At 47.6% G+C, this 25,388-nt stretch overlaps 1 protein-coding gene across 2 annotated transcripts in view; it reads right to left on the bottom strand.

Annotated features, from left to right (window-relative positions):
• Window positions 1–4,706: 4,706 nt before the first annotated feature.
• LOC102462423 (cytochrome P450 2D15-like) overlaps window positions 4,707–25,388 on the bottom strand; it is a 33,857-nt gene continuing 13,175 nt past the window's right edge. Inside the window, exons 5-10 of one of the 2 annotated variants that reach the window (XM_075935760.1) lie at window positions 22,373–22,546; window positions 16,964–17,105; window positions 13,068–13,190; window positions 9,250–9,437; window positions 8,405–8,546; window positions 4,707–5,917 (exon numbers count right to left, since the gene is read on the bottom strand). In XM_075935760.1, coding sequence (XP_075791875.1) covers window positions 5,739–5,917; window positions 8,405–8,546; window positions 9,250–9,437; window positions 13,068–13,190; window positions 16,964–17,105; window positions 22,373–22,546 — 948 coding nt within the window. In that variant the 3' untranslated portion in view covers window positions 4,707–5,738. The remainder of the gene's footprint in view (window positions 5,918–8,404; window positions 8,547–9,249; window positions 9,438–13,067; window positions 13,191–16,963; window positions 17,106–22,372; window positions 22,547–25,388) is intronic. The other variant, XM_006120510.4, reaches the window with a different exon arrangement.

Below are 25,388 nucleotides of genomic sequence, written 5' to 3'. Positions count from 1 at the left end.
TGGAGGTCACTCACAACGCAAGTCTAGCAACCAGCAAGGTACCCACACTACGTCACAGCTGGCTAGCCCGAGCCATTTTTGCACCCTAGGCCCGGCCCGGCCCGGCAGCATGACGCGGCCCAGCAGCATGGCGCGGCACCCCTAAGGCGCCCGGGATCGCCCCCACCTGGCCCAGCAGCACGGCGCAGCGCCCCTGAGGCACCCGGGATCACCCCTGCCCAGGACGGCAGCACGGCGCGGTGCCCCTGAGGCACACAGGAGCGCCCCCGCCTGGCCCGGCAGCACGGCATGGTGCCCGTGAGGCGCCCCGGGCTAGGGCCCGGCCGGCCTGTAGGTTGGGCTGGCTCTGACTCCAGCCCCGCAAATAGGAAGGCAGAAGCCGAAGGTAAGGTAATGGATGAGATGGGAGGGGAAGGGGGAAAAAAGAGGAAGGGGTGGGAGAGGAAGGGGCTTGTGCTGAGGGGAGGGGACAGGTCAGGATAAGAAAGGGGAAGGCACCAACAGACAGGGTAGAGGAGAGACAAATGCCAGGGGGCCAAGTGGAGACAATGAGGAAAAGGGCAGGAGGGGAGGTGTCAGTGGGAGGGGGGACAGGGTGATGCTGGGAGAGGAGAGGGTAAGGGGGCTAGATGTGGAAGAGAGAGGTGCTGGGAGAAGGCTTGAAAGAAGGGGTGGGCATGAGGAAGGCAGGGATGGAGCAAGGCATCGGTGAGGGCACGCGTATGAGGAGAATGGGGTCAGAGGGTGGTGAGGGGGTGGGCACCAGGGAAAAAGGGGGCAGGGGTGGTGACGGAAGGGGGAAGCACCAGGAGGGTGCAGGGCTAAGGGAAGGTGCAGGTGCCAGGGGATTCTGGGGGTGAAGCAGAAGGGCAGACACCTGCAGGGGAGGGACCAGCACCAGAGGAGAGAGGCAGGGCAGGTGTGTAGCGGGAGGTGTTAGGAGAGGGGATGAGAAGGGGTATTTCACATGATCAGAGTGGGGCTACTGGAAGAGTGGGCACAGGGGGCAGAGAAGGGCTGATGGAGGGGGGCAGGCCTCAGGAAGGCTGAGGGCAGTGAGAAGGGCAGGAGTCAGGACAGCAGAGGCGGGTGAGGGGTTGGATTGCAGCAGGCACCAGGGGAGATGATGGAGCAAGGGGAGGAGACATGGCAGCAGAGGGAAAAGGTAGAGGTTTATGAGATACTTATTAATAACTTGGGTGCCACAGTGGCACATGCAAACAAGCCATATGAACTCAGTACTGGTGCACAACACAAAATTAATTCTGCTCATGGGAGGAAACTCTGAGGGAACACTCCCCCCAGCCTCTCTGCCGCCGAGTTAATGTCACACACATTGGGTTAATGCAACTGCAGGATAGTTGCATGAGGGGAGTTTGGTGAGAGCCAAATTAATCCCTGTTGGTAGGAGGATGGTGGGAAAAATCCTTAGAGGGGGGTCACATGACACCTTTTACTTCTGGTTATGTGCCCATCTTGCCCCCAGAGTGTTACCTCCAGAGGTGTGGCCAATGGGAGTCAGGGGGTGTGGCCAATGGGAGTCAGGGGTGTGGCTAATGGGGGTCAAAATACATTTTAAAAAAATTCTTTGGGTGCACACCCTAATGAAATGTGCTGTGCATGCCTATGTGTAGATGGCTGTTCTTGTGCAAAAAGCCTGCAGTGTAGACGTAGCCATATATGTCCTGTCTCCTGGCAGCTCTTAAAGCTGCAGGCACCTGGGACAAACCTTGTGTCAAGAAGTCAGGCATGGGAGCTGCGCCTCAGCACACAGCTCTGACTGCCACCCACATTTGGGCCCATGGGCCAGGGGCACCTAATGGCATGCACCCTCCTGGTCCAGGGTGGGGATACTGTCCCTCCTGGAGCTCTGGGATGAGGAGGAGACCCTGCAGGAGCTCCACTCCCAGAGGCAAAACTCTGACATCTACAGACGAATGGCTGAGGCTCTGGGCGTGAGGGGATACCTCCTTCCCCTTCCCCCTGTGCATTAGAAGAGGGCTACCCCAGGGCCAAGGAGCGCAGTTCTCGCTCCGGGGAAGAACCCCTCTTCTACCCCTACTACCAGGAGCTCCACCAAATCCTGGGGAGTGGAGAAGCCCTTTCTCCACCCGTGGTGGTGGACTCTGGGCTAGAGATGCCCATCGTCACCCACCCAGAGCTCCCTACACAAGAAGAGGAGGAGGAGGACAATGAGCAGCTGCAGGAGGAGGAACTGGCCAGCACGGTCACCCTTACCTTGCAGCCAGTACCCTAGGCCCTGGATATCTCACAGACATCCTCTGAGGGTGGGGAGGGATCATGAGGCGAGTGCTCTCAGTTTGTCACACACACACAGGGCAGGGGAGGTGGGAGCAGAGGGGATGGGGTGCTATTGTCACTCAGACTGGACATTGTGCTGCACTGTGTGCACATGGAACCACGTGCAGTGCTAGTCTGTGCCACGCAGCCTCAGGAGGCAGTCCTGGAGCACCCCCGGGCTTCTGCTCACAGGCTCAGGGGAGGCCACACACAAGTCTGACCCCTGGGTGGGGGGACACCCTCCCACAACCAGCCACCGTTGGAAGGAGGCTGGGCACAAGGGAGCAGGCAGACTGAGGTGTGCCGCACACAGTACATGGGCATGCCTGCCTGTGCGAGGCACCACCCGTTCCCGCGGACAGCACTGCCAGGTGCAGATGTGCGTGTGCTCCTCATGGAAGGCCAGGCTGCTCCAGGTCCCTCTCCCACCAATGAGATCCCACTGTGTCTGGACACTGCCCTTTCCTGCTTGTCCATGGGATGGGGGAGGGGGAGTGAGAAGCATGATCCCCTGGGCACCTCAAGGCCCCTGGGAGGCAGGGCCCACTGCGCAGGCTACACATGGCCTTGCTCCTGGGACCTTCCCATCTTCTGGCCCGAGGGCTGTTGCTTGCAGCTCACAGAGGAGGGCTCGGCCTCAGGGACAGTGTCTGCACTAATGACTGACCACCTCTCCCTCTTTATTCTCTATAGCTGGACCAGCTGTCGCTATGGGGTGATCCCATAATGCCCAATCCCGGGGGAGCCGCAAGTGCACAAGGGTCCACGAGGACCTCATGAGGGAGCACCTGGCCATCCTACATGACATGCAGCAAACCCTGGCCCAGAAGGTCTGGGATGACACTAGTGGTGGGACCACATGTGGGACCAGCTTGTGTGATTTCCTACACTAGTTATACTACAGGGCTACGTCTAGACTGGCATGATTTTCCGGAAATGCTTTTAACGGAAAAGTTTTCCGTTAAAAGCATTTTCGGAAAAGCGCGTCTAGATTGGCAGGACGCTTTTCCGCAAAAGCACTTTTTGCGGAAAAGCGTCCCTGGCCAATCTAGATGCGCTTTTGCGCAAAAAAGCCCCGATCACCATTTTCGCGATCACGGCTTTTTTGCGGAAAACAAATCTGAGCTGTCTACACTGGCCCTTTTGCACAAAAGTTTTGCGCAAAAGGGACTTTTGCCCGAACGGGAGCAGCATAGTATTTCCGCAAGAAGCACTGATTTCAGACAGTAGAAAGTTAGTGCTTGTGTGGAAATTCAAGCGGCCAGTGTAGACAGCTGGCAAGTTTTTCCGGAAAAGCAGCTGATTTTCTGGAAAAACTGGCCAGTCTAGACACAGCCCAGTTGTTACTGGGTGTGCACGTACCTGGCTCAATGCCATTCTTATCACGTTTATGGGCTGAGACCAAGGTCAAACTTGTTTAACCGCTTCGTAGTTTCCCAGCTCAAGGCCCGGGTTAGAGCTGATAAAGTCCAGCTGCTGTTTGTGCTTGCAGCGTCCCACACTATGCTAAACTAGGTACAGCAGGGATGGAAGCTTCCATCCTAGGCCTGCTAAGCTGCAGGCCCCATATATGACTTTCATGTGACAACTCCCTTCTGTTCCTCTCTGTCAACCTGCCTTTTCCTTTTATTATTCGTATGAGGACAAACACTTCTTTACATACCTAATTCCCCACTGAAAAAAGTCAGGCACCTCTCTTCCTGCTCTTAGAATGCGTGGGGCGCTAAACCGTCTCCTTACAACATAGGCAGGGGCATTCCTTTTTCAGATGTTCCCTCCTCCCACAGGCAGAACACTCTCTTGGCCAGGTTTCTTATCTCCTAACTATGAAAACACTTTTCTGTTCCTGCAGCCTTTGCAAATTTCCGCCCGGAGGACCCTATGCAAACGTTGTTGCTGTCCGGTCAACTTTGCCAAATAACCTTGCAGGCACAACTACATTTTTCATTGTCTCTGCTGGTTCTCTAGGGATGCATCTACACTGCAGTTAAAAACTGATGGCTGGCCAGTGCCAGCTGCGTTGGGATTTTGGGGGCGTGAGTGAAGGGCTATTTAACTGTGCTATAGACATTTGAGGTTGATCTCAAGCCTAGGCTCTAGGATCCTTCCCCATCACAGGGTCCCAGAGCTCAAGCTTTGGCATTGTAGAATCCCTCACACTTCTCAGGAATAACTGTCACGCCCATTTCTCCACTGAGTTGTAAGGGGGTTGCACTCACTGCTAGGGTACAACTTGACACGTGCACAACTCTACATAGTACTTTCATTATACCAATATAACTGTCCAAGCTGCCCTGTGTAGACAACATCTTGGTTTGTTATTAATGCATCCAATGTTAGCTATTCTTCTTGAGACAAGTGCCCACTCAAGACTACAATGAGGAACTGAGAAGGAAGAAGAGGAATATTGTTTCCAGTTTCTCTGTCTTTTATGTATGACACAGATCCGATAGGGAGCGCTATCTATTTTTTTAAAGTATTTTCATAGTTTATGTTTTTGAGTCACAAGAAAAAGGAAAGAGTGCCAGGGAAGTATTGACTTTAAGTAGATAACAGGAAAAACTTAAAAAACAACAAATGGTCTAGCAGCACTCTAAAGACTAACAAAACATGTAGACCGGTGGTCACCAACCAGTAGATGGGGATCTACCAGTAGATCCTGGAGCTTCTGAAAGGTGATCCTGACTGTTTTGGCCAGGAAGCTATCAAGCACAGTACTTCAGTTGCCCCTTCACCCACTGTCATGCTGCTTCTGCTCTCTGACTTGGAGCTGCCCCCTGGGAGCCTCCTGCTTGTTGTGCACGGTGTGGGAGGGAAAAGAGGGGAGGCGCTGATGTCAGGGTGTCCCCCCTTCCCTCACTTCTGTACCCCATTTCCACACAGAGTGAAGGGGATGGAGGGAGCCTGACAATGCAAATCTGTGTCATTCTCACAAACGCACTGTCTTTTACTCTCATCTCCTGACCCAACACACACGTGGGGGGTTGTTCTTTTTTTTACTGCTTGCCCCTGCAGCCCCTGAGAGAGGCAGAGCACATGCTGTCCTTGCCTGCAGACACCATTCCTGCAGCTCCCATTGATCAGTAATGGTGAACATTGGCCAGTAGAAGATGTGGGCTCAGTACTGTAGATGAAGGGCAGCACATGGAGTCATTGTTGTACATGCCAGCTGCTTTCAGGCGTGGTGCAAGGCCAGGGCAGAAGTGTTGGGCTTGTTTCTTACGTAATATAGCAAAGATTGTAATAACCGAGTAGTTTGGTTGGCATTTTGAATCCAAAGTTTATGTGCCATTCAGGCTCTGCCATAAAATCTTTACAAACGTCAAAAAACTTAAGTACAATTATTTCAGTCTAAAAGAAGCATTTCCTAACTGGCTCCCCTGTGAAAGCTTTCTCTCAGATCAGTCCAGATCTGGCAGCACAAGGTCTGGAACACTTTATCTGGGGATGGCACACAGCTTGTAGGGCTCTGGAGAATGTATGAGGACATAAGTTCCATCTTCCTTTGGCCTGGGGTGAACTTCTGGGATTTGGAAAGTGAAATGCTGCAAGAGAGTTGTGAAGAAGAGAAACAGCTCCTTCCTGGCCAGCTGCTCCCCCAGACACATACGGCGACCTATAAAAGAAAGAGTAAGGAAGGAGAAAGACGGAGACCCCAAAACAAAATAAGTATCTTCAATACCTGGAAAGATACTGGAGCAAATTATTAAACCATTAATTTATAAGCACCTGGTGGATAATAGAGGTATAAGGAATACACAGCACAGATTTATTAAGAACAAATCATCCCGAGCCAACTTAATTTCCTTCTTTGATTGGATTACTGGGTTAATGGATGGGAACAAGCAGAAGAAGTGATATACCTTGGTTTTAGTAAGGCTTTGGACACAGTGCTGCATGACATTCTTATAAGCAAACTAAAAAAATGTGGTCTAGGTGGGTGCACAACAGGTTGAAAGACCACACTCAAAGGCTATGTCTACATTAGGTTTTTTTTGTGGAAAGAGGCAATGCAAATGAAGCGCTCATTAGCATTTTCTCATGCTTCATTTGCATTATCTCGTCCGATGCTTTTTGCGCAAAAACTAGCAGTGTAGATGGATCTGTTTTGCACAAAAAAAAATCTTTTGCGCAAGATCTGTATCCCTCCTTTATTGCGGCATAAGGATCTTGTGCAAAAGGGTTTTTTTGCGCAAAATGGATCCGTCTACACTGCTAGCTTTTGTGCAAAAACCTCTTGCGCAAAAAGCATTGGAAGAGATAATGCAAATGAAGTGCAAGAAAATGCTAATCAGTTTTTCATTTGCATTGCCTCTTCCTCAAAAAACCTAGTGTAGACATAGCCAAACTGTAGTTACCAATGGCTTGCTGTCATTACTGTGAGGGTATATCGAGTGGGGTCCTGCAGGGGTCAGTCCTGGGTCTTTTGCTATTCAATATTTTCCTTACTGACTTGGAAAACAGACTAGAGAGTCCGCTTATAAAACCTGCAGTTGACACCAAGCTGAAATAAATTGCAAGCACCTGTTGAAGAGCAGATTTAATTCAAAATGCCCTTGACAATTTGGAGAACTGAATTCAACAAGATGAGATTCAATAGAGACTAATTCAAAGTGTTTCACTTAGGAAGGAAAACTCAAATGCACAACAAACAAGTGGAGGAATCACTGTCAAGGTGGTAACACTGGTGAAAAGAATCTATGGCTCATAGTTGACCACAAACTACATATGAATTATCAGTGTGATGCAGCTGCAAAAAAAGTTAATGTGGTTCTGGGGTGTATTAACAGGCATGTTGTATGTAAGACACAGGAGGCCATGCCCTGCTCTGCTTGGCACTGGTGAGGTCTCAGTTGGAGAACTGTGTCCAATTCTGGGCACCACAGTTTAGGAGAGATGTGAACAAACTGGAAAGAGGCCAGAGGAGATCAACCAAAACGACCAAAGGTTTGGAAAACCTGAGCTGGGAGGAAAAGTTGACAAATGTGGGCTTGTATAGTCTTGAGAATAGGAGACTGAGGGCTGACCTGAAAACAGACTTCCACTATGTTAAAAGGTGTTCTAAAGAGGGTGGTGATCAATGGTGTTCTATGTGAAGGCAGGACAATAAGTCATGGCTTTAAGCTGCAGCAAGGGACATTTAGGTTAGATGCAAGGAAAACCTTTCTAAGTACAAGGGTAGTTAAACTCTGCAGTAGGATTCCAAGAGAGGTCATGGAGTCCCCATCAGGAATGGCAAGGGGGAGGTACAGCAGGAGGTGTTGGGGGAGGAGGGAGAGCAGGGCAGGAAGAGGTAGAGCAAGATCAGGCACAGTTGGGGGAGGAGGTGGAACGGGGCAGGAGCAAGGTGGAGTTTAGCGGAAGTGGAAAGAGGAGGGTGGGTGGAGTTCACCGAGGGATGGATTAAGGGCAGGCCTTGGGGCAGAGCAGAGGTCAAGCACCCCAAAGGAAATCAGAAAGTCAGCACCATTGGTCTCTTCCCCCCAGAATCCTGTCCCCCATTCACTCTCCTCCTCCTCCTCTTCCTCCCTCCTGCTTACCTTTACATCTGATAAAAAGTGATGGAACCATGGCTCCCCTGTTCTGGGGCCCCGGTCCCCACCACTGGAAGTGTTTAAAAACAAGTTGGGCAAACACCGGTCAGAGAGGGTCTAGATTTACTTGGTCCTGCCACAGGGCAGGGGCCTGGACATGACGACTTCTTGACGTCCCTTCCAGACCTACTTTTTTATGATTCTAAGTCACTGAAGAAGCAGGACTCCCACCCAGGAACAATGAATTACATCAAAGGATCTTCTCCATTTCCCCTTCAGCAATATAGCATTGGTGGCCACAAACACCTAACTCTGGATAGCCAGAAATGCACGTATTGCCTCACTGGAACAGGCCTCTGGTCCATCTACTCCAGTATCCTCTCCCTGACAGTGATCAGTGCCAGATATTTCTAGGGAAAGTTCAAGAGACCCCGTAACGAGCAGTTAATATTTGGCTTATGCCCTTCAGCATGAGAACTGCTGCACTTTATTCATTTTAAAGAGAAAGACATCTGCGACTCCTTTCCACAGGGATGGCCTTTCCCAGCTGCTCCTCCCCTGGGACTTACCTGCAGAGAAAGGCAAGAAGGCCTCTCGCTTCACAAACTGCCCATCTGCATCCAGGAAGTGCTCTGGGTAGAACTGGTGAGGCTTCTCCCAAACCGTTTCATCCTTCAGCACCAAGGTCAAAGCCGTGATAATGATGGTGCCCTAAACATTGCCATTAACATCCCATAAAACAAACAAGCTAAATGTCAACTTTACCTTAGGCTTCCTTTTACTATAATCTACAGTGAACACAAAGCCAGGCAGTTCTCTGTTGCCTATCAATAAGGTTTGTGTATGTAAATGAAATTTCTACTTCTGTGACGGGGTGTGACTCACTACTGCAGCACCTCCTGTTGGCTGTCCTGGGTATTAACGATGTTTGATGGCTGTCTGGAGTACTTTCTGCCCTCCATCTACAAGGCAGTCAGACTTCCTCCCTCCTCAAGCTCAAGGGAATGACTCCAGCTGCTCTGTACTGTAGCTCTGATTATAGGGGTCTGCCTGGCCCCAACTGACTTCTCCTATCAGCTCTTCTGTGATTGGCTGCTTCCTGCACAGCCTCTCTAAGGCGCCCTGAGATCCCAGTGTGGGGCAGGCAGCCCATCACAACTTCCTTTAATATATTAGCAGAACAAAATTTCCTCCTACTCCAGAGATCTCCCTACACTTTCAAGCAAATGAATTATGTATAATGAGACTGAGTTGAATCTGTACAGCTGGATCTATTGGCAGAAATACAGCTGGCTGTGAGGTCCGAGTCCATTAGAATAGCACACTTCATAACCGGCCAGGCACGAAGTAATTAAGTATGCTAACAATCTACAGATGGGCTGCATGCATTTTCCAGGGGTCACAAGTGCTGTACCTTAGGGATGAAAAAGCCTTGAACTTCGGTGTCCCGGCATGTTGTGCGAGGCACTCCAGCAAAAACCGTATCACAATAACGCTGAATTTCATGGATCACAGCATTGGTGTAAGGCAAGTTCACTCGATCGTCTGTCTCAGGAGACCTATCCCTGCCAATCACCGTATCAATTTCCTCATGGACTTTTCCTGGAAACACAGAAACATTGGGTGCGTCTAGACTGGCAAGATTTTGTGCAAACGCAGCTGCTTTTGCGCAAAAACTTGCCAGCTGTCTACACTGGCCGCTTGAATTTGCGCAAGAGCACTGACTTTGTAATGTACAAAATCAGTGCTTCTTGCACAAATACTTTCATGCTCCCGCTCGGGAAAAAGCCCTCTTGTGCAAGAATACTTGCACAAGCGGGCCTGTGTAGACAGGGAAGAACTGTTTTGCACAAAAACCCCCCAATGGCTAAAATGGCGATTGGGGCTTTCTTGTGCAAAATCGCATCTAGACTGGCCACAGATGCTTTTGTGCAAAAGCACTTTTTGTGCAAAAGCATCCTTGCCAATCTAGACACTCTTTTGTGGAAATACTTTTAACGGAAAAACTTTTCCGTTAAAAGTATTTCCGCAAAATCATGCCAGTCTAGATGCCGCCATTATGTATAGCAGGGAGTATAACAAGAGTAGATGTAATAGACTACGAAGGACCTGATCCATTAAAATCAACTGAAACATTCTTTTAGTTTCATGTCTAAAGAGGTCCTCAACCAACAGTGGGGAATAAGCAGGAGCGAGTTAGCTTGAGGAGGACGCTGGCCTTTGTGTGGGGGACAGTGAAGGAGGAAGAGGACCAGGAGAACATGCAGATGGTCCCCCGCCAGAGGAGTGGCTGACAAGTGTGTGTGGAGGGATGTGGCTCTGTTTTGGCAGAGGCAGCAAAGAAGGGTGGGAAAGCGAGTAGTCAAGAAGTTAACTCGACTACCTGATTAGCTTAGGGTTATAGGGTAGTTGACTACTCGCTTATATCCCCACTCTCTGTGCCACATGGTGTGAGGGAGCAGTGGATCTCTGTATGCAGAGATCCACTGCTCCCCTCCCCTCAAGAAGCTCACAGAGACACATTTGCCAGCAGCAGCCAGATGCTTTGAGTGGTGTGGGGCACCATGGCATTGAGCCTGCCTCCCTGAGTGACCTGCTGCCTTGCCAGACAGGAGCCACTTCTGGTAAGTGCCTCCCAGCCAGGGCCAAAGCCTTCATCTCGCACCCCCTCCTGCACTCCATTCCCTACCTCAGGTCAGAACCCCCTCCTGGACCCAAACTCCCTCCCAGACCCCACATCACCTTGTGCACCCCAACCCCCTGCCTGGAGCTCCCTCCTGTACCCAAATCCATCCCAAACTCCACACCTCCTCCATTAACATCATAGAAAAGTGAGGCCCATGATCACTGGACAAAATTCTTGGAGTAGCTCCTGGCAAAAATTATAGCCCACTCCTGCTACAAATGTATGGGTACGTCTACACTACAATGTTAATTCGAACTAAGCTAATTCGAACTAATGCATCTAGAACTAAAAACTAGTTCGAATTAGCGTTTTGCTAATTCGAACTAGCGCGTCCACATTAAGTGGACCCTGAACCGGGCTTAAGGATGGCCGGAAGCAGTGCCGGCAGGGCATCAGAGGAGGACTTAGAGCGTGGAGATGCTGTCTCAGGCTAGCCGAGGGCTGTGCTTAAAGGGTCCCGAGCCCCACCCCGGACAGACAGTTCTCAGGGGTGCCCCGCTTGCAAAGCAGTCCTGGCTTGGAGTGCCCTGAGTGCCCACACTGGGCACATCACAGCACTCGGCCATCAGCCCGGCTGCACTTGCCGCAGGCTGCCATCTGCGGAGAGGGGGCAATTGGGGGGATGCAGGAGAGCTTCCACCCCCAGAAGCCCGCAGAGCCAGCCCAGTCCTCCCCATCGGGGGCTCGTGCCCCATTCCTCCCTCACCTCCTTCCACTTACCCTTCCCTAGCCCCTCTTCTTGATGTACAAAATAAAGATAACGTGTCTTCCAAAATGGAATCTGTCTTTCTTGAACAAAACTGGGGGAGACTGGGAAAAGGAGGTGGGAGAGGGGAGGGCAACTAAAATGATCAGGGGTTGGGAACAGGTCCCATATGAAGAGAGGCTAAAGAGACTGGGACTTTTCAGCTTAGAAAAGAGGAGACGGAGGGGGGACAGGATAGAGGTCTCTAAAAGCAGGAGTTGGGTGGAGAGGGTGCATACAGAAATGTTCTTCATTAGTTCCCATAAAGAAGGACTAGAGGACACCAAAGGAAAGGAATGGGTAGCAGGCTTCAAACTAGTAACAGAAAGTTCTTCTTCACAAAGCAAAGAGTCAACCCATGGAACTCCTTGCTGCAGGAAGCTGTGAAGGCTAGAACTGGAACAGAGTTTAGAGGGAAGTGAGATCAAGTCATGGAGGTTGGGTCCATGGAGTGCTATTAGCCAGGGGGTAGGAGTGGTGTCCCTGCCCAAGGTTTGTGGAAGGCTGGAGAGGGATGGCAGGAGACAAATGGCTTGGTCACTGTCTTCGGTCCATCCCCTCCAGGGTCCCTAGGGTTGGTCGCTGTTGGCAGACAGGCTACTGGGCTAGATGGACCTTTGGTCTGACCCAGGACGGCCATTGTAAGCTCAGGGCTCAGGGTCGGGGGTCTCAGTGGACCCCCTTGATTCTCTTGCACACCTGCTCCTGGGTGGCCAGGCTGGCAGCTATCGTGCCCAAGCCGGCCACTTTCCTGTGCTTAGTGCGGAGATCATGGACAAGGTCCACGATGTCCGCACTAGCCCAGGCGGGTGCCCGCCTCTTGCGGTCCCGGGCAAGCTCCCGGGAGCCGCCAGCCTGGTCCCGGGAAGAGGGGGAGGGCTGGGGGGCATCGGGCGGGTGGCTCTATCCATGCCAGGTGCAGGGTCTGCTGGCTGGGTGCTGGCAGGCTTGCACCTGGCACGGGCACCGTAGCCAGCCCGTGCCCCTTTAAGGAGTCCGGGGCCGGGAGGGTGGCAGACGAGTTTCCCTGGTGTTGGCCAGAGTGGCCACCAGGGAAACCTGGGGAGGGCTAGCCTCCCACTAGTTCGAATTAAGGGGCTACACACCCCTTAATTCGAACTAGCTAGTTCGAACTAGGCTTAATCCTCGTAAAATGAGGATTACCTAGTTCGAACTAAGCGCTCCGCTAGTTCGAATTAAATTCGAACTAACGGAGCGCTAGTGTAGCGCCTATGAAAGTTAGTTCGAACTAACATCCGTTAGTTTGAACTAACTTTGTAGTGTAGACATACCCTATTTCAGTGTAACAATATAGGTCAGGGGTATGAAAAATCCACCCCTATGAGTGATTAGCTTTACCAAATTAAGCAGCTATGTAGGTGTCTATGGAGTGAAATAAAGCAGCCTGCATGGAGGTATGTGTGTGAATGGAGTAATTAGGCCAAGAGCCAGACTGCATGAGCGGGGGGAGTGTGTGTGACTTGGTTTGCTCTGATTGGTGTTTATGGTGTGTGTGGGGGAGTGTTGGAAGTGGAAAGCAGCTGAGCCAGGCAATGAACTTTGGAGGGAGGAGGGGTGAGAGAGAGGTTTGGGAGAGGAAAGTTCCTGTGGCTGAGGAAGGATGACGTGAGGGGTTTGGTGGGGGCTGCAGGAAGACATGAGATTGACCACTTGAGGGAAGGAGGAAGGGAATACAACTTAGGAAAGAAGAGGAAGGCAGATGGGATGGAGAAGAAAGGGAAAGAGAGGCAACAATAAGTGCACAATGTCAAAAAAATGTCTAAAGTGAGTAAACAATCACCTGGGCTGGGCCATAAGGGAAGACACTGGGGCTTTGAAGATGCTGATCTCTCATTAACCTGGTGGTCCTTCCTGTGGATAGGATTGCCAGATGGTTGAAACAAAAATACTGAACTCCCTCCCCCTGCAAAAAAAAAACAAACAAAAAAAAAAAAACAAAAAACAAAAAAACAACCACACTGGGGAAAAAATTCTGTTGAAGGAAAAAAAAAAGGTGGCGGGGAGACCAAGGTTGTTGAGAAGAAAAAAAAAGGACTCCAAGACTTAAGCAAAAATAAAATAAAACAGCATGTCTTCTTGAAGAGTGAGGGCAGGGATAGGAACAGGGGAGCGGTTGAGCACTAAGACCCAGGGGAGTCATTACTTCCCCTTGGTTGGCAGCCATTTTGTGCCGGCAGCCTTGCGGAACCAGGTAAGCATGGGGGCTGTGGCCAGGGGCCTAGGGGTGTTGGGAGCCAGGAGGGGGCTCAGGGGAGTGGTAGGGGAGGCTGGGTGCTGAGTGTTTGTAGGGTTGCCAGGTGTCCGGCATTTTCACCTCCTGTCCGGGGAAAAAAATCAGAAAATACCAGACATCTCAGGTGTCCAATAGTCTCTGAATTTTTTGTACCGGACAGGAGGCGAAAACACCGGACTGTCCGGGTGAATACCAGACACCTGTCAACCCTACTTGTGGACATTAAAAAAGAGCGTTGCCTTATGGTTGCTTTAACATTGCAAGGTCATGTGGTAATGTCATCAGGTATGCAATTCCACCTTGGACAGTGCCAGGACTTTTTCCACTGAAAGTGTGGGGAAGGGGGATGATCAAACAGGGAAACAAAAGATTCCCACCATTTATGTCAATCCTATTTAAGACCAGAGAGTGAGTAATCCTGGTCACCAGTTCTTCATTGAATCCCTGCCCAGAATGACTGCTGTAAACACCTAAGACTGAAAAGACCTAAGTCCCAACCTGATTCTGGCGTCCAGCCTGTGAAGAGAAATACCTGGAACTATAAGCTTCAGAAACTCTCCAACCTGCTTAAAATAACAGCTCAGTGGAGAAATTACTATTGGTAACCAGTTTATTTAGTGAATTAAGTGGTTGCCTGTTTGTTTATTTTGCTCAGAGATCTATTTTGTTCTGTTTGGTATCCCATATATTTGCTTAAAATTTACCTTTTGTACTTAAACTTGTTTACGGTTTATACTAAAACCCAGTTTGTGCAATTCATAACTAGGAAAGGTAAAAAGCTGTGCATATCTTTCTCCACATTGAAGGAGGGGTCAAATTTCATGAGCGTACATTATCTAGATCTCTGTATAATACAAGACAATATAATTTTGGGTTTACACTCTACAGGGTGTGTGTATTTGAGTGCTGGGCAATCCCTGACCTGAATTTTCCCACACAGAACTGTTTGCAGACTCTGTGTGATTCTACAGCTGGGTCTATCCCTACCTGTGTGTGTGTGTGCTATAGGACAGCTTGAGAGGCAGGCCCAGCAGGACAGGGTGAGGGAGCCCAAGCTAGTGGAACAGGTAGGTTCAGTGGGAACACAGTACATCAAGTGGCCCCCTGAAAGGAGGGTTCAACCTGTCACAGAGATGACAGCATGAAGGAAATGGAAAAGGGGAAGGAACAAATGTGAGGGAGACCAAGGATATTGTGTGAAAGTTTTGTTGATAAAAAATGTGATAAAACGAGCTATGCAGGAAGGGACAATACTTTGTCTTTGGCCAGCCTTAGCTCCCTAGCAAACCCCTCTCCCATCACTTTGTCTTCTTTATGTTCATCAAAATTATCCTGCCTGGACTCCCTCCATTTTGTTTTCCTGTTGTTGCACCAATGAGAAGTGGTACAAGTGTGTCAGTTATTTGAGGTGTTTTGCGGCTACCTCTGTTTATTGTATCAACCAATTTGCCTGGTACTGAAGGAAAGTACATGGGTCTGAATTTCTCCAGACCAGCTTTAGAGTCTTCATAGTTACAATATTTACTACCTCCCATTCCTCTGGTGCGGTATTTGATCTTGTGACAGCATAATTTTGTTAGCAGCTCAGCCACTTAATTCTTAAAGTCCTTTGAATCTCTTGGAGGTAAGCCACCTGGTCTTGGTGGCATTTAAATGTATCCATTTATTCTAGGACCTTTTCTTTTGGTAATTCTATCTTTGGCCTTGTGCTCACTACCTGAAAATATAGAGCAAGGGTAGATATCTCCCCAGATGGTCTCTGTTGTAATAATGACTGATATAAAACAATAATTTAATTTGTTGTTAATGTCCTTATCTTCCCTGGTTATTCCCTTTCTTCCCTGGTAGTTCTGTGGACCAACTAATTGTCCCAGTCATCCTGCTTCTGATATACTGAAATATCATCTTTGGTTATGTATTCTTTACATTTCCTCTTACCTCTCCTAATGCCCACGTTATATTTTACCTCTTTACATTCCTTTCTAGTGACATCACTTGGGCTGGATTTCCATTTTATTTTTCACAGAAACCTTGGACTTGAACAACCCTGCCCCATCCTCACTTCTGACTTCAGTGTCTTTTTGATGGTTTTGTTCATTTTTTAAATCCCCCTTGTAAAGTTGTAAAGTGGCCCAGGGCTAGTTTTTGGTATAATTTCTTCTCTTCAGCGGTCAATCTTAATTATATGGTGGGGTCACTTAGGGTACGTCTACACAGCAGCGTTATTTTGGAATAACTGATATTCCGAAATAACAAAGAGTGCGTCTACACAGCAAGTTGTTATTTCAAAATAACGTTGAGCTGGAGGACTTCTTACTCTGGCTCCTGTTACCTTCATTTCATGAGGAGTAAGGGAAGTCAAATGAAGAGTGTTCTTCCTTCGGCTTCCTGCTGTGTAGATAGCACTAAAAACTGAATTAAGCATTTCAACTTCAGTAGCACAATCGACTTTTGCCCTACTGTGTAGATGTGTCCTTAGTGTTTGGTGTATGCTTAACATTTTCAATTAAATCTTACGCAGTATTAGGACTAAATTGAGTGGAACCTTGAAATAGTTGTTTCAAGAAGAAATTGCGTAAAGAGCTGGGAAAAGGCTTCTTTTCATATATCTATATCTCTATGAAGTTAGATCAGGCTTGTTGTGAGTCATCTGATAAGTGATCCCAGATGCCTCACAACAAGTCTGATCTAACTTCACAGAGATACCGATATCGATATAGATCTTTAAGGTCAGAAGGGACCATTATGATCATCTAGTCTGACCCCCTGCACAATGCAGGCATTGTGTAATCTCACCCACCCACAGAATCTCTAAGCACTGGTATTCAGGAGTGGCAGCCTGGCTATGCAATAGAAGCAAATGTTAATTGAGAGCAGAGGTGAAAGGGTCTGACATTTTCAAAAGTGACTAGTGCTTATGGGTGAGAGTGTCCATTTTGACATAGCTTAAAGGGGCCCGATTTCCAAAAAGTGCTTTGTAGCCACCCTCTGAAAATCAGCCTTTTTAAGGGATCTCAAATGGAGCACCCACAATCTGAGGAGCCCCAAATCACTAGTCACTTAACAGAAATCTTGGCTAGAGCTTTTGCAGCCAGCTCTCAGAGAAAACTTAGCAAGGAGCTGTTGGGGCCAGAAGGTGCGCTTACCACCAGGAACCGTGGTGACCATAGCAGCGGTTTTCTATGCATCTACTGAGTAAGATCTTTAACAGGTGCTTTCCCTATCCTCATGAGTTTTTGCTTTCCTTCTAAGCACAGCTGTGCAGAATTACACACATCCCTCCCTCAATTACTGTAGTCCAGTCCAATAACAAATGCTATTGTACTCCAGGAGGCCCCTTCCAAAAGATGAAAACATCTATAAACAGAAAAATACTGGAAACTTGTCAATGGGAAGTGCAGGGTCGAGAGGAAGCCCCGACCCCTCTGACCTGCATCACTTACTTTGCACATCAGGATACAGAAGCATGTACAGCAGTGCCCAGCACAGGGTTACAGTGGTTGTTTCAGTGGCAGCACCAAACAGATCAAAAACAGTAAAGATAAGGTTGTCCTCATTGAAACTGCTCTCTGGGTCCATTTTAGCCTGCAGGAAATAAAAATAGGCTTGTAATACAACATAAGGTTGTTGTTGTTTTTAATTTGACTTAATAACTAGAAGCATTGTGTATAAGATTTGGATGTATAGTGCATTTTCCAGGCATAAGGGTCTGATTCCTTGTTGCCCTACACCAGGGTTACTCAACTTTGGAAGCCCTGGAGGCCACAATGATACTCACAGCACATGCTGACGGCCGCAACTTAAGTGTGGTTGCATATATATGCAACTATATATGCAAATAGTTTCTTTCATACTGACAGGCATGAATACAAAGATTAAGGCAAGACTACACAACACGCAGACCCCATTTAAGTTGGTTCTGCTGATATTAATAAAATGCAATATTGACACGATTTCTACCCATATGACAGTACTTTTAATGAGCAATGACAAACCAGGAATTTAACTACTAAAACACCTATCAACAGAAGACCATTATATTGACTCCCAGTAGAGGCCATATTCAAAGGATCCCACAAACAGACCGTAAACCCAAACCACACCATAGGCCACAAACAAACAGGCCGCTTGTTGAGTAGCTCTGTCCTACAGCTTGTGCAATCACCAACACCTGTGCAGAAGGGAGGCTGATGCCTGAATGGAACAGTAGCATTTCATGGTCCCTCTTTGAACTGGTGCTCATGTTTCTACAAGGCATGGGGCATCAGGGATTCATGCTCACAATACTGAAAGTCTTCCTAGTAGGGACTAGAATTCCAAATATGAATGAGCTACAAGATTGTTCCATGACCTAGAAGAGCTAAACAAGCTGGGATTTCATTCACTACCAAAAGGTAGAGTCATTAAGGCTTCAGGGAATTAAATTTGAAATATCTTTGCATTACTTTCAATGCTCATAATTCTATACTTCACAGAAGCACAAAAATGGTTTTAAAAGACTGTACTATGGAGCCATTTCAGTAGGTATAGCAGATACATGGTTTTAGATACTGTAATAATACTGTTCAAGGTTCCATTGTTCTAGGTTAATTCAATTTCCAGGTATTCATTGTTGACAGGAGCTGACAACGTGCTGGCACTGAACAAGATAAAATAAAGACAGATCCACCCTTTCAAGGTTTTACAATCTAAACAAGAGATACAGAATTGACAGGACACAATGGTAAGGTCAAAGGAAATTATAATAAGGATAGTGTAATAGCTTAAAATCATTGACCTTACTTTTTGTGGGCAAAAAGAAAGTAGTGAATCTTTAGAAGAGGTTTGCATGAAGAGACGGCAATGGCTTACTGGACCAGAATGTGTGTGGGGAGGGGGGGGGGGAGGAGAGGTTCAGAGGTAGGAGGAGGTATGAAAGAAGATACAGACAAAACGGTGGGAGAATTAGATGAGCAAGGCAGAACAGAATGTGTGTTCAGTGGTACTGAAAGCAGCGGAGATGTCAAAGAAAATAATAATGGGTTTATAAGCCATGAGACCTGGCCAGGAGAAGGCTACTAGCAACTCTTCGATATTAGTACAGGCAGTCCCCAGGTTACATGGATCCGACTTACATCGGATCCCTACTTACAAACGGGGTGAGGCAACCCTGCACTAGCTGCTTCCCCCCAGCAGACCAGGGAGACGCGGAGCGGCTTTTCTCAGCAGACACCTCAGTTTGAGAATAAAGGACTGAGGGAAGTGAGGTGTGGGAGAATAAAACTGAGCTCTGGAGAAATGTTTGGCTAGAGTTTCCCCTACAATACGTACCAGTTCCGACTTACATACAAATTCAACTTAAGAACAAACCTACAGTCCCTATCTTGTACGTAACCCGGGGACTGCCTGTACATGTCCTATCATTAGTGATGTAGGCTTTTGTCTCTTTTCATGGTGTCACTGATGCTCACTTGGCATCATCGCCACTGCTAGACTTGGTCCCCGCACTGAGCATCACAGCTTCATGCTTGCCTTCCCTCCATGTATCTGCAGGTGGGTGATGAGTGCATGTTGACAGGAAACTCCTCCCCTCCATCCCCAGGGCAGATGAGATTGTAAATCTTCACTAGTATTGCTAGTACTGCTAGGGCTGCTTTGCCACACATAGGCAAGTAACGAATACGTGAAGGACCACATCGAATAAAGCAAAATGCACTCTCGAGCCTGCAGGACTGTGTCTGCTCAGGTATTTATACAGCACTCAGTATAATGGGGCCTTGGTCCCAACTTGGATCTTAGGGGCAACCTCAGTGTGAATAATTACCTCTCACTGCATTTTTCCTACATGTACCACTCCACTGTGAGTGAAGTGCTATTGTAACAGGGATAACTAATAGGTGGGGAAGACAAAGTGACGTGTTACATAACTAAGCACCCCATTTGTATGCTGAGGTTGCACTTCAGCCCAGGTCTCCTTAGATATCCTCAACCTTTCTTTTCCATGCGCCCTGGAGTGTAAGGGGGCAGGTATACAAGGATTTCAAGATCTAAAGCCAATCACCTCGCTTCCAAATGTGTGTGTTCACATAGAATCATAGAATACTAGGACTGGAAGGGACCTCGAGAGGTCATTGAGTCCAGTCCCCTGCCCTCATGGCAGGACCAAATAATGTCTAGACCATCCCTGACAGACATTTATCTAACCTACTCTTAAATATCTCCAGATATGGAGATTCCACAACCTCCCGGGGCAATTTATTCCAGTGTTTGACCACCCTGACAGTTAGGAACTTTTTCCTAATGTCCAACCTAAACCTCTCTTGCTGCAGTTTAAGCCCATTGCTTCTTGTTCTATCCTCAGAGGCCAAGATGAACAATTTTTCTCCCTCCTCCTTATGACACCCTTTTAGATACCTGAAAATGGCTATCATGTCCCCCTTCAATCTTCTCTTTTCTAAACTAAACAAACCCAATTCTTTCAGCCTTCCTTCACAGGTCATGTTCTCTAGCCTTTTGATAATTCTTGTTGCTCTTCTCTGAACCCTCTTCAATTTCTCCAAATCCTTCTTGAAATGCGGTGCCCAGACCTGGACACAATACTCCAACTGAAGCCTAACCAGCGCAGAGTAGAGCGGAAGAATGACTTCTCACGTCTTGCTCACAACACACCTGTTAATGCATCCCAGAATCATGTTTGCTTTTTCTGCAACAGCATCACACTGCTGACTCATATTCAGCTTGTGGTCCACTATAACCCCTAGATCACTTTCTGCCATACTCCTTCCTAGATAGTTACTTCCCATTCTGTATGTGTGAAACTGATTGTTCCTTCCTAAGTGGAGCACTTTGCATTTGTCTTTATTAAACTTCATTCTGTTTACCTCAGACCATTTCTCCAATTTGTCCAGATCATTTTGAATTATGACCCTATCCTTCAGATTAGTTGCAACCCCTCCCACCTTGGTGGTATCTGCAAACTTAATAAGCGTACTTTCTATGCCAATATCTAAATTGTTGATGAAGATATTGAAGAGAGCCGGTCCCAAAACAGACCCCTGCAGAACCCCACTTGTTAAGCCTTTCCAGTAGGATTGTGAACCATTAATAACTACTCTCTGAGTGCAGTTATCCAGCCAGTTATGCACCCACCTTATAGTAGCCCCATCTAAGTTGCATTTGCCTAGTTTATTGATAAGAATATCATGCGAGACTGTATCAAACACCTTACTAAAGTCTAGGTATACCGCATCCACTGCTTCTCCCTTATCCACAAGACTCGTCATCCTATCAAAGAAAGCTATCAGATTGGTTTGACATGATTTGTTCTTTACAAATCCATGCTGGCTGTTCCCTATCACCTTGCCACCTTCCAAGTGTTTACAGATGATTTCCTGAATTACCTGCTCCATTATCTTCCCTAGCACAGAAGTTAAACTAACTGGTCTGTAGTTTCCTGGGTTGTTCTTATTTCCCTTTTTATAAATGGGCACTATATTTTCCCCTTTCCAGTCTTCTGGAATCTCTCCTGTCTCCCATGATTTTCCAAAGATGTTAGCTAGAGGCTCAGATACCTCCTCTATGAGTTCCTTAAGTATTCTAGGATGCATTTCATCAGGCCCTGGTGACTTGCAGGCCTCTAACTTTTCTAGTTGATTTTTAACTTGTTCTTTTTTTATTTTATCTTCTAAACCTACCCCCTTCCCACTAGCATTCACTATGTTAGGCATTCCTTCAGACGTCTCGGTGAAGACCGAAACAAAGAAGTCATTGAGCATCTCTGCCATTTCCAAGTTTCCTGTTAACTGTTTCTCTCTCCTCACTGACCAGTGGGCCTACCTTGTCTTTGGTCTTCCTCTTGCTTCTAATGTTGCCCCTACTTGCTCTGGAGAGCAATCGTCTTGCTCTCAGGGCTAAAAGGAAGCTGGTGCGCTTGGCTGCAGGGGGAGACATGGCATGCTCCCAGCTGGGTTTCCAGGGCTTCTAGCAGGCTGCCACATTAAGCAGCAGGCAGGAAGGCAAGTGAAAGAAGCCAGCTGGGGGCGTGGTGCCTCCCTGCCCCATTGGTCCAAGATTGCCCCAACCCTGAGGCCCCTCCACGACACCATTTAGGGAGGGCAAAATTCCCCTCCCCCAAAATTCACACGGGGACGCTGCTTGCTGTTCCTCTTCCCGTCAGGGAGTGAAAGGAAAGTGCACAGCCTGCCTGCATTTCTCTGCCTCCTAACTGAGGAGGTCAGGGGGCAGAGCAGTGAGTGGCCCATGCTGTGAGCTTTTCTCTTGCTCCCTGAGAGCGATGAAGGGGAACAGCAAACAGCTTCTTGGTACAAATCAGAGCAGGGAGACGGAGGCTTCAGTGCCCCTCACCTCTCTAAAGAGCATCCTTGCCTGCCTGCACACTCCCCATCCACACATACCCTAGCCCCTGCCCTGAGCCCCCCTACACTGCCAGCCCCCTGCCCTGAGCTCCTCCTCACACCCCTAGCCCTCTGCCCTGAACCCCACCCCTTGTACCTCCAGCCCCCTACCCGGTACCCCTCCTCACAATCCCCAGTCCTGGCTCCTGCACTCCCCCCACATCAACCCTCTGTCCTGAGCCCCTCTTCCCACACTCCAACCCTGACTTCTGCACCCACCACACCTCCATGCACCTGCCCTGACTCCTGCAGCCCCCACATCCTCCCCTGCCATGAGCCCCTCACATTCCAATCCACACCTAAATTTCTTACAGATACTGTCATATCGCAACACCTCCACCCCTCCCTGCCCTGAGAAAGAAATTACTTTCATCTCGGCTTCCTCTTTCGGCTGCATGCACTCGGGTGAAAGGACTTGCAGAATCCAAGTCTCAGAGTCACAAGCTCACAAATCCAAACCTTTTCTGTCTCCTCTAGAAAAGCATCAATGAAGTCTCTGGTAAAGGCTGGGTCCCGTGTTTCCTTGTGCTCCTTCACAATCTCCCTTAGTATTTTAAAGCTCTCAATATAGGGCTGGAAGACGTTGTTATGAGGCCCAGGAATACGTATCAACCAAGGCATCATGTTCAGAATCTAAGGTGGAAGAAACAGGAGAAGAAAAGCATTAGACCAGATGGGCAGTTCTCAGATATTCAGTGTGGAAAGAGATGGAACTGCGATGGAATGTTCCCAACAGGCCAGCTCCCCAACTTCACACTGGGCAGACTTTTTGGGGCTCTCTATCTTACTCCCTCCACCATGCAACACATTGTGACCAACATTGTCTGCATATAAAGATAACTATCTAACTAACCCGCCTCTGGGAGTAACCACCCTCCTCGATTCATACCCATTCTATAAAGGTACGTCTACACTGCAGTGCTATTTCGGGATACTTCTGGTATCCCAAAATAGCTATTCCGTGTCTTGACAGCACACCCATTATTTCAAAATATCTTTCAAAACAATGGGTGTGCTATTCTGACGTCCCTGTAAACCTCGTTCCACGAGGAGTAAGGGACATTTTGGAATAGAGCTTTATTTTGAAATTTGGCGGTGTGTAAACAGCGCCAAATTACAAAATAAGCTATTTTGAAATACATTCAAAATAAGCTATGCAATTTGTGTAGCTCATATTGCATAGCCTATTTTTAGCTAAAGGTGCAGTGTAGACGTGACCTTACCCAGCTGGTACTCAGCCTCCCCCCTGCATGGCTCTAATGCTGCAGTCCTTACTCAGGATAAATGTTGCTGACTCTTATAGGCTGGGCTCAGGCTGATTTTCTATTAGGACTGTGAAGCATTTTAAAAAATTAATCGTGATTAATCTCGAGATTAAAAAAAATCAATCATGATTAATTGTAGTTTTAATTGCCATTTATTTTAAAATGCTGGATGTTTTCTACACTTTCAGGTATATTGATTAGAATTACAACACAGATTACCAAGTGCAAGTACTCATTTTATATTATTTTTATTACAAATATTTGCATGGTAAAAAAGATAGAATGTTTCAGTTCACCTTCTACAGGCCCTATAATGCAATCTCTCCATCATGAAAGTACAGTGTACAAATATAGAATTTTTTAACATAACTGCACTCAAAAACAAAGTAATGTGAAACTTAGGAGCAGAAGTATTTCTCACATACTTTGTGATGGTGACTCCATTAGGACTTTAAAAAAAGTGTGACCCACCCCCCACTAGAAAAATTTGTTATCCCCCACTTTCAGCTCCGGGGGGCTTGGGGCCTCAGCCCTCCTTGGGGCTCTCCCACAATGCCTCTGGAGCTCCAGGACTCAGGTCTTCAGCCCCTCTCAGGTTTCCGACTTCAGCCCTCATCAGGGCATGGAACTGCAACTTTCAGTCTCCCCTCCAGGGCTCCAGACCCCTCCCCCCGTTGCCTGTGGAGCTCCAAGGCTCAGGGCTCCAGCCCCCCACTGCCTGTGAAGTGAAATTAATGCATTAATCGTGCTGTGAATTAATCCTCAATTGACAGTCCTAATGCAAAGTGAAAGGTCATGGGGTGCTATCTGTTGGCAGTGACAGAAGGAGAGTAAGTCCGAGGCGTATTGGTCAATGCCTGTGAGCTGCCAATGTGATGCAGCAGTGAAAAAGGTTAATTTAGTCAATCCTCAAATGCATCAGTTGAGGTGTTTCCAGTAGAGATGGAGAAGTGTTGTTACCATTGTACAAGGCCCTGGTGAGACCTCATCTTATGTTCTTATCATGAACACAGAGCCTGTATCACAATGCGAAGACTACAAGGTTGGAGCTTCTGAAAAATGCACCAGTGGTTGGTTTGACTGGTGATCCCGGAACAATCACAGTTACCTTGGAATCACAGCACACTTGATTGATGCTGCATGGATACTGCAGTGGTTTGCTTTTAACAGGGATGCACACTGCAGAGAGAGACTATGCTGAAACGTGGAGAGTGACCGTTGAGAAAGAATAGAATATGCAAACAAAAGTGACAACAGTTAGTACTAACAGTGCAATCAAAACTGGGATTAACCACGATTACCTTTTCAATCATGGTTAATTTGTTTTGTGTTAATCACTGAGTTAATTGAGATTAACGGAGAGCCCAATTTGTTATTTCTTTCTTCTCTGTAGAGTGTGATGGTCCAAGGGTCTGTAAAGGCAGAATTCCCTAGAAGGGCTGGTCTTCTGGAGGAAAGTCAGTTTCTCATTCACCATTCCCTTGTCTTGTTTGTATTCATGGGATGTTTAATGCTTGTGTAAGAATGTGCGTGTGATATAGAAGATGGTAGTAAGATGCAGTCTACTGTCCAGATTCTTGCAAAAATCACAGAGAGTAAAGTCACTCGTGGTGGGAGGTTTTGGATGTCTTCCTTCCCTGAAATCTCAGCAGGGTAGACGTGTTAGTCTGTAACTTTAAAAACCAAAGTGGGTTTTGCCCACAAAAGCTCATGATATAATATATTTCTTAGTCTCTAAGGTGCCACAGGACTACTCATTGTTCCTTCCCCGAAGAAATTCTCAAAGTTCTATTCCTGAATTGAACAACATTAAAGTCGGTTTCTTTCTCTCTCCCTCTCTCTCTCATAAAGTTTTTGATAGTCTGTTCAGAAAAACACTTACAAATAAGAAAGCATCTCTAAATTATCCCAGACCCCCAGTTCATCAAAAATGGGCTGGAAATTGCCCAGGAATGAGCCATCGTTAGAAGAAGGTCCACCCTTATGCGTTGTCCAGGAAATATGGAGAGAACAGCTGATGCATTTCAGCAGTCCCATGTCCTGTCCCAACTGAATCTAGAAAGTGCAGAGGCATATGAGGGAAATAGCCAGACACAAAGCTTAGCTAGACAGTATTTGGTGGATTTCAGGAGTTTTCTGTTTTACCCAAATTGGTTCATTATCCCTGCATCAAGCACCCTTGCACCTGTGTCTAAAAACAGTGGCTCACA

Source organism: Pelodiscus sinensis, chromosome 1 (genome assembly GCF_049634645.1).
Source record: "Pelodiscus sinensis isolate JC-2024 chromosome 1, ASM4963464v1, whole genome shotgun sequence".
Classification (NCBI taxonomy): Eukaryota; Metazoa; Chordata; order Testudines; family Trionychidae; genus Pelodiscus; species Pelodiscus sinensis.
This window is presented reverse-complemented; position numbering and strand designations above follow the sequence as displayed.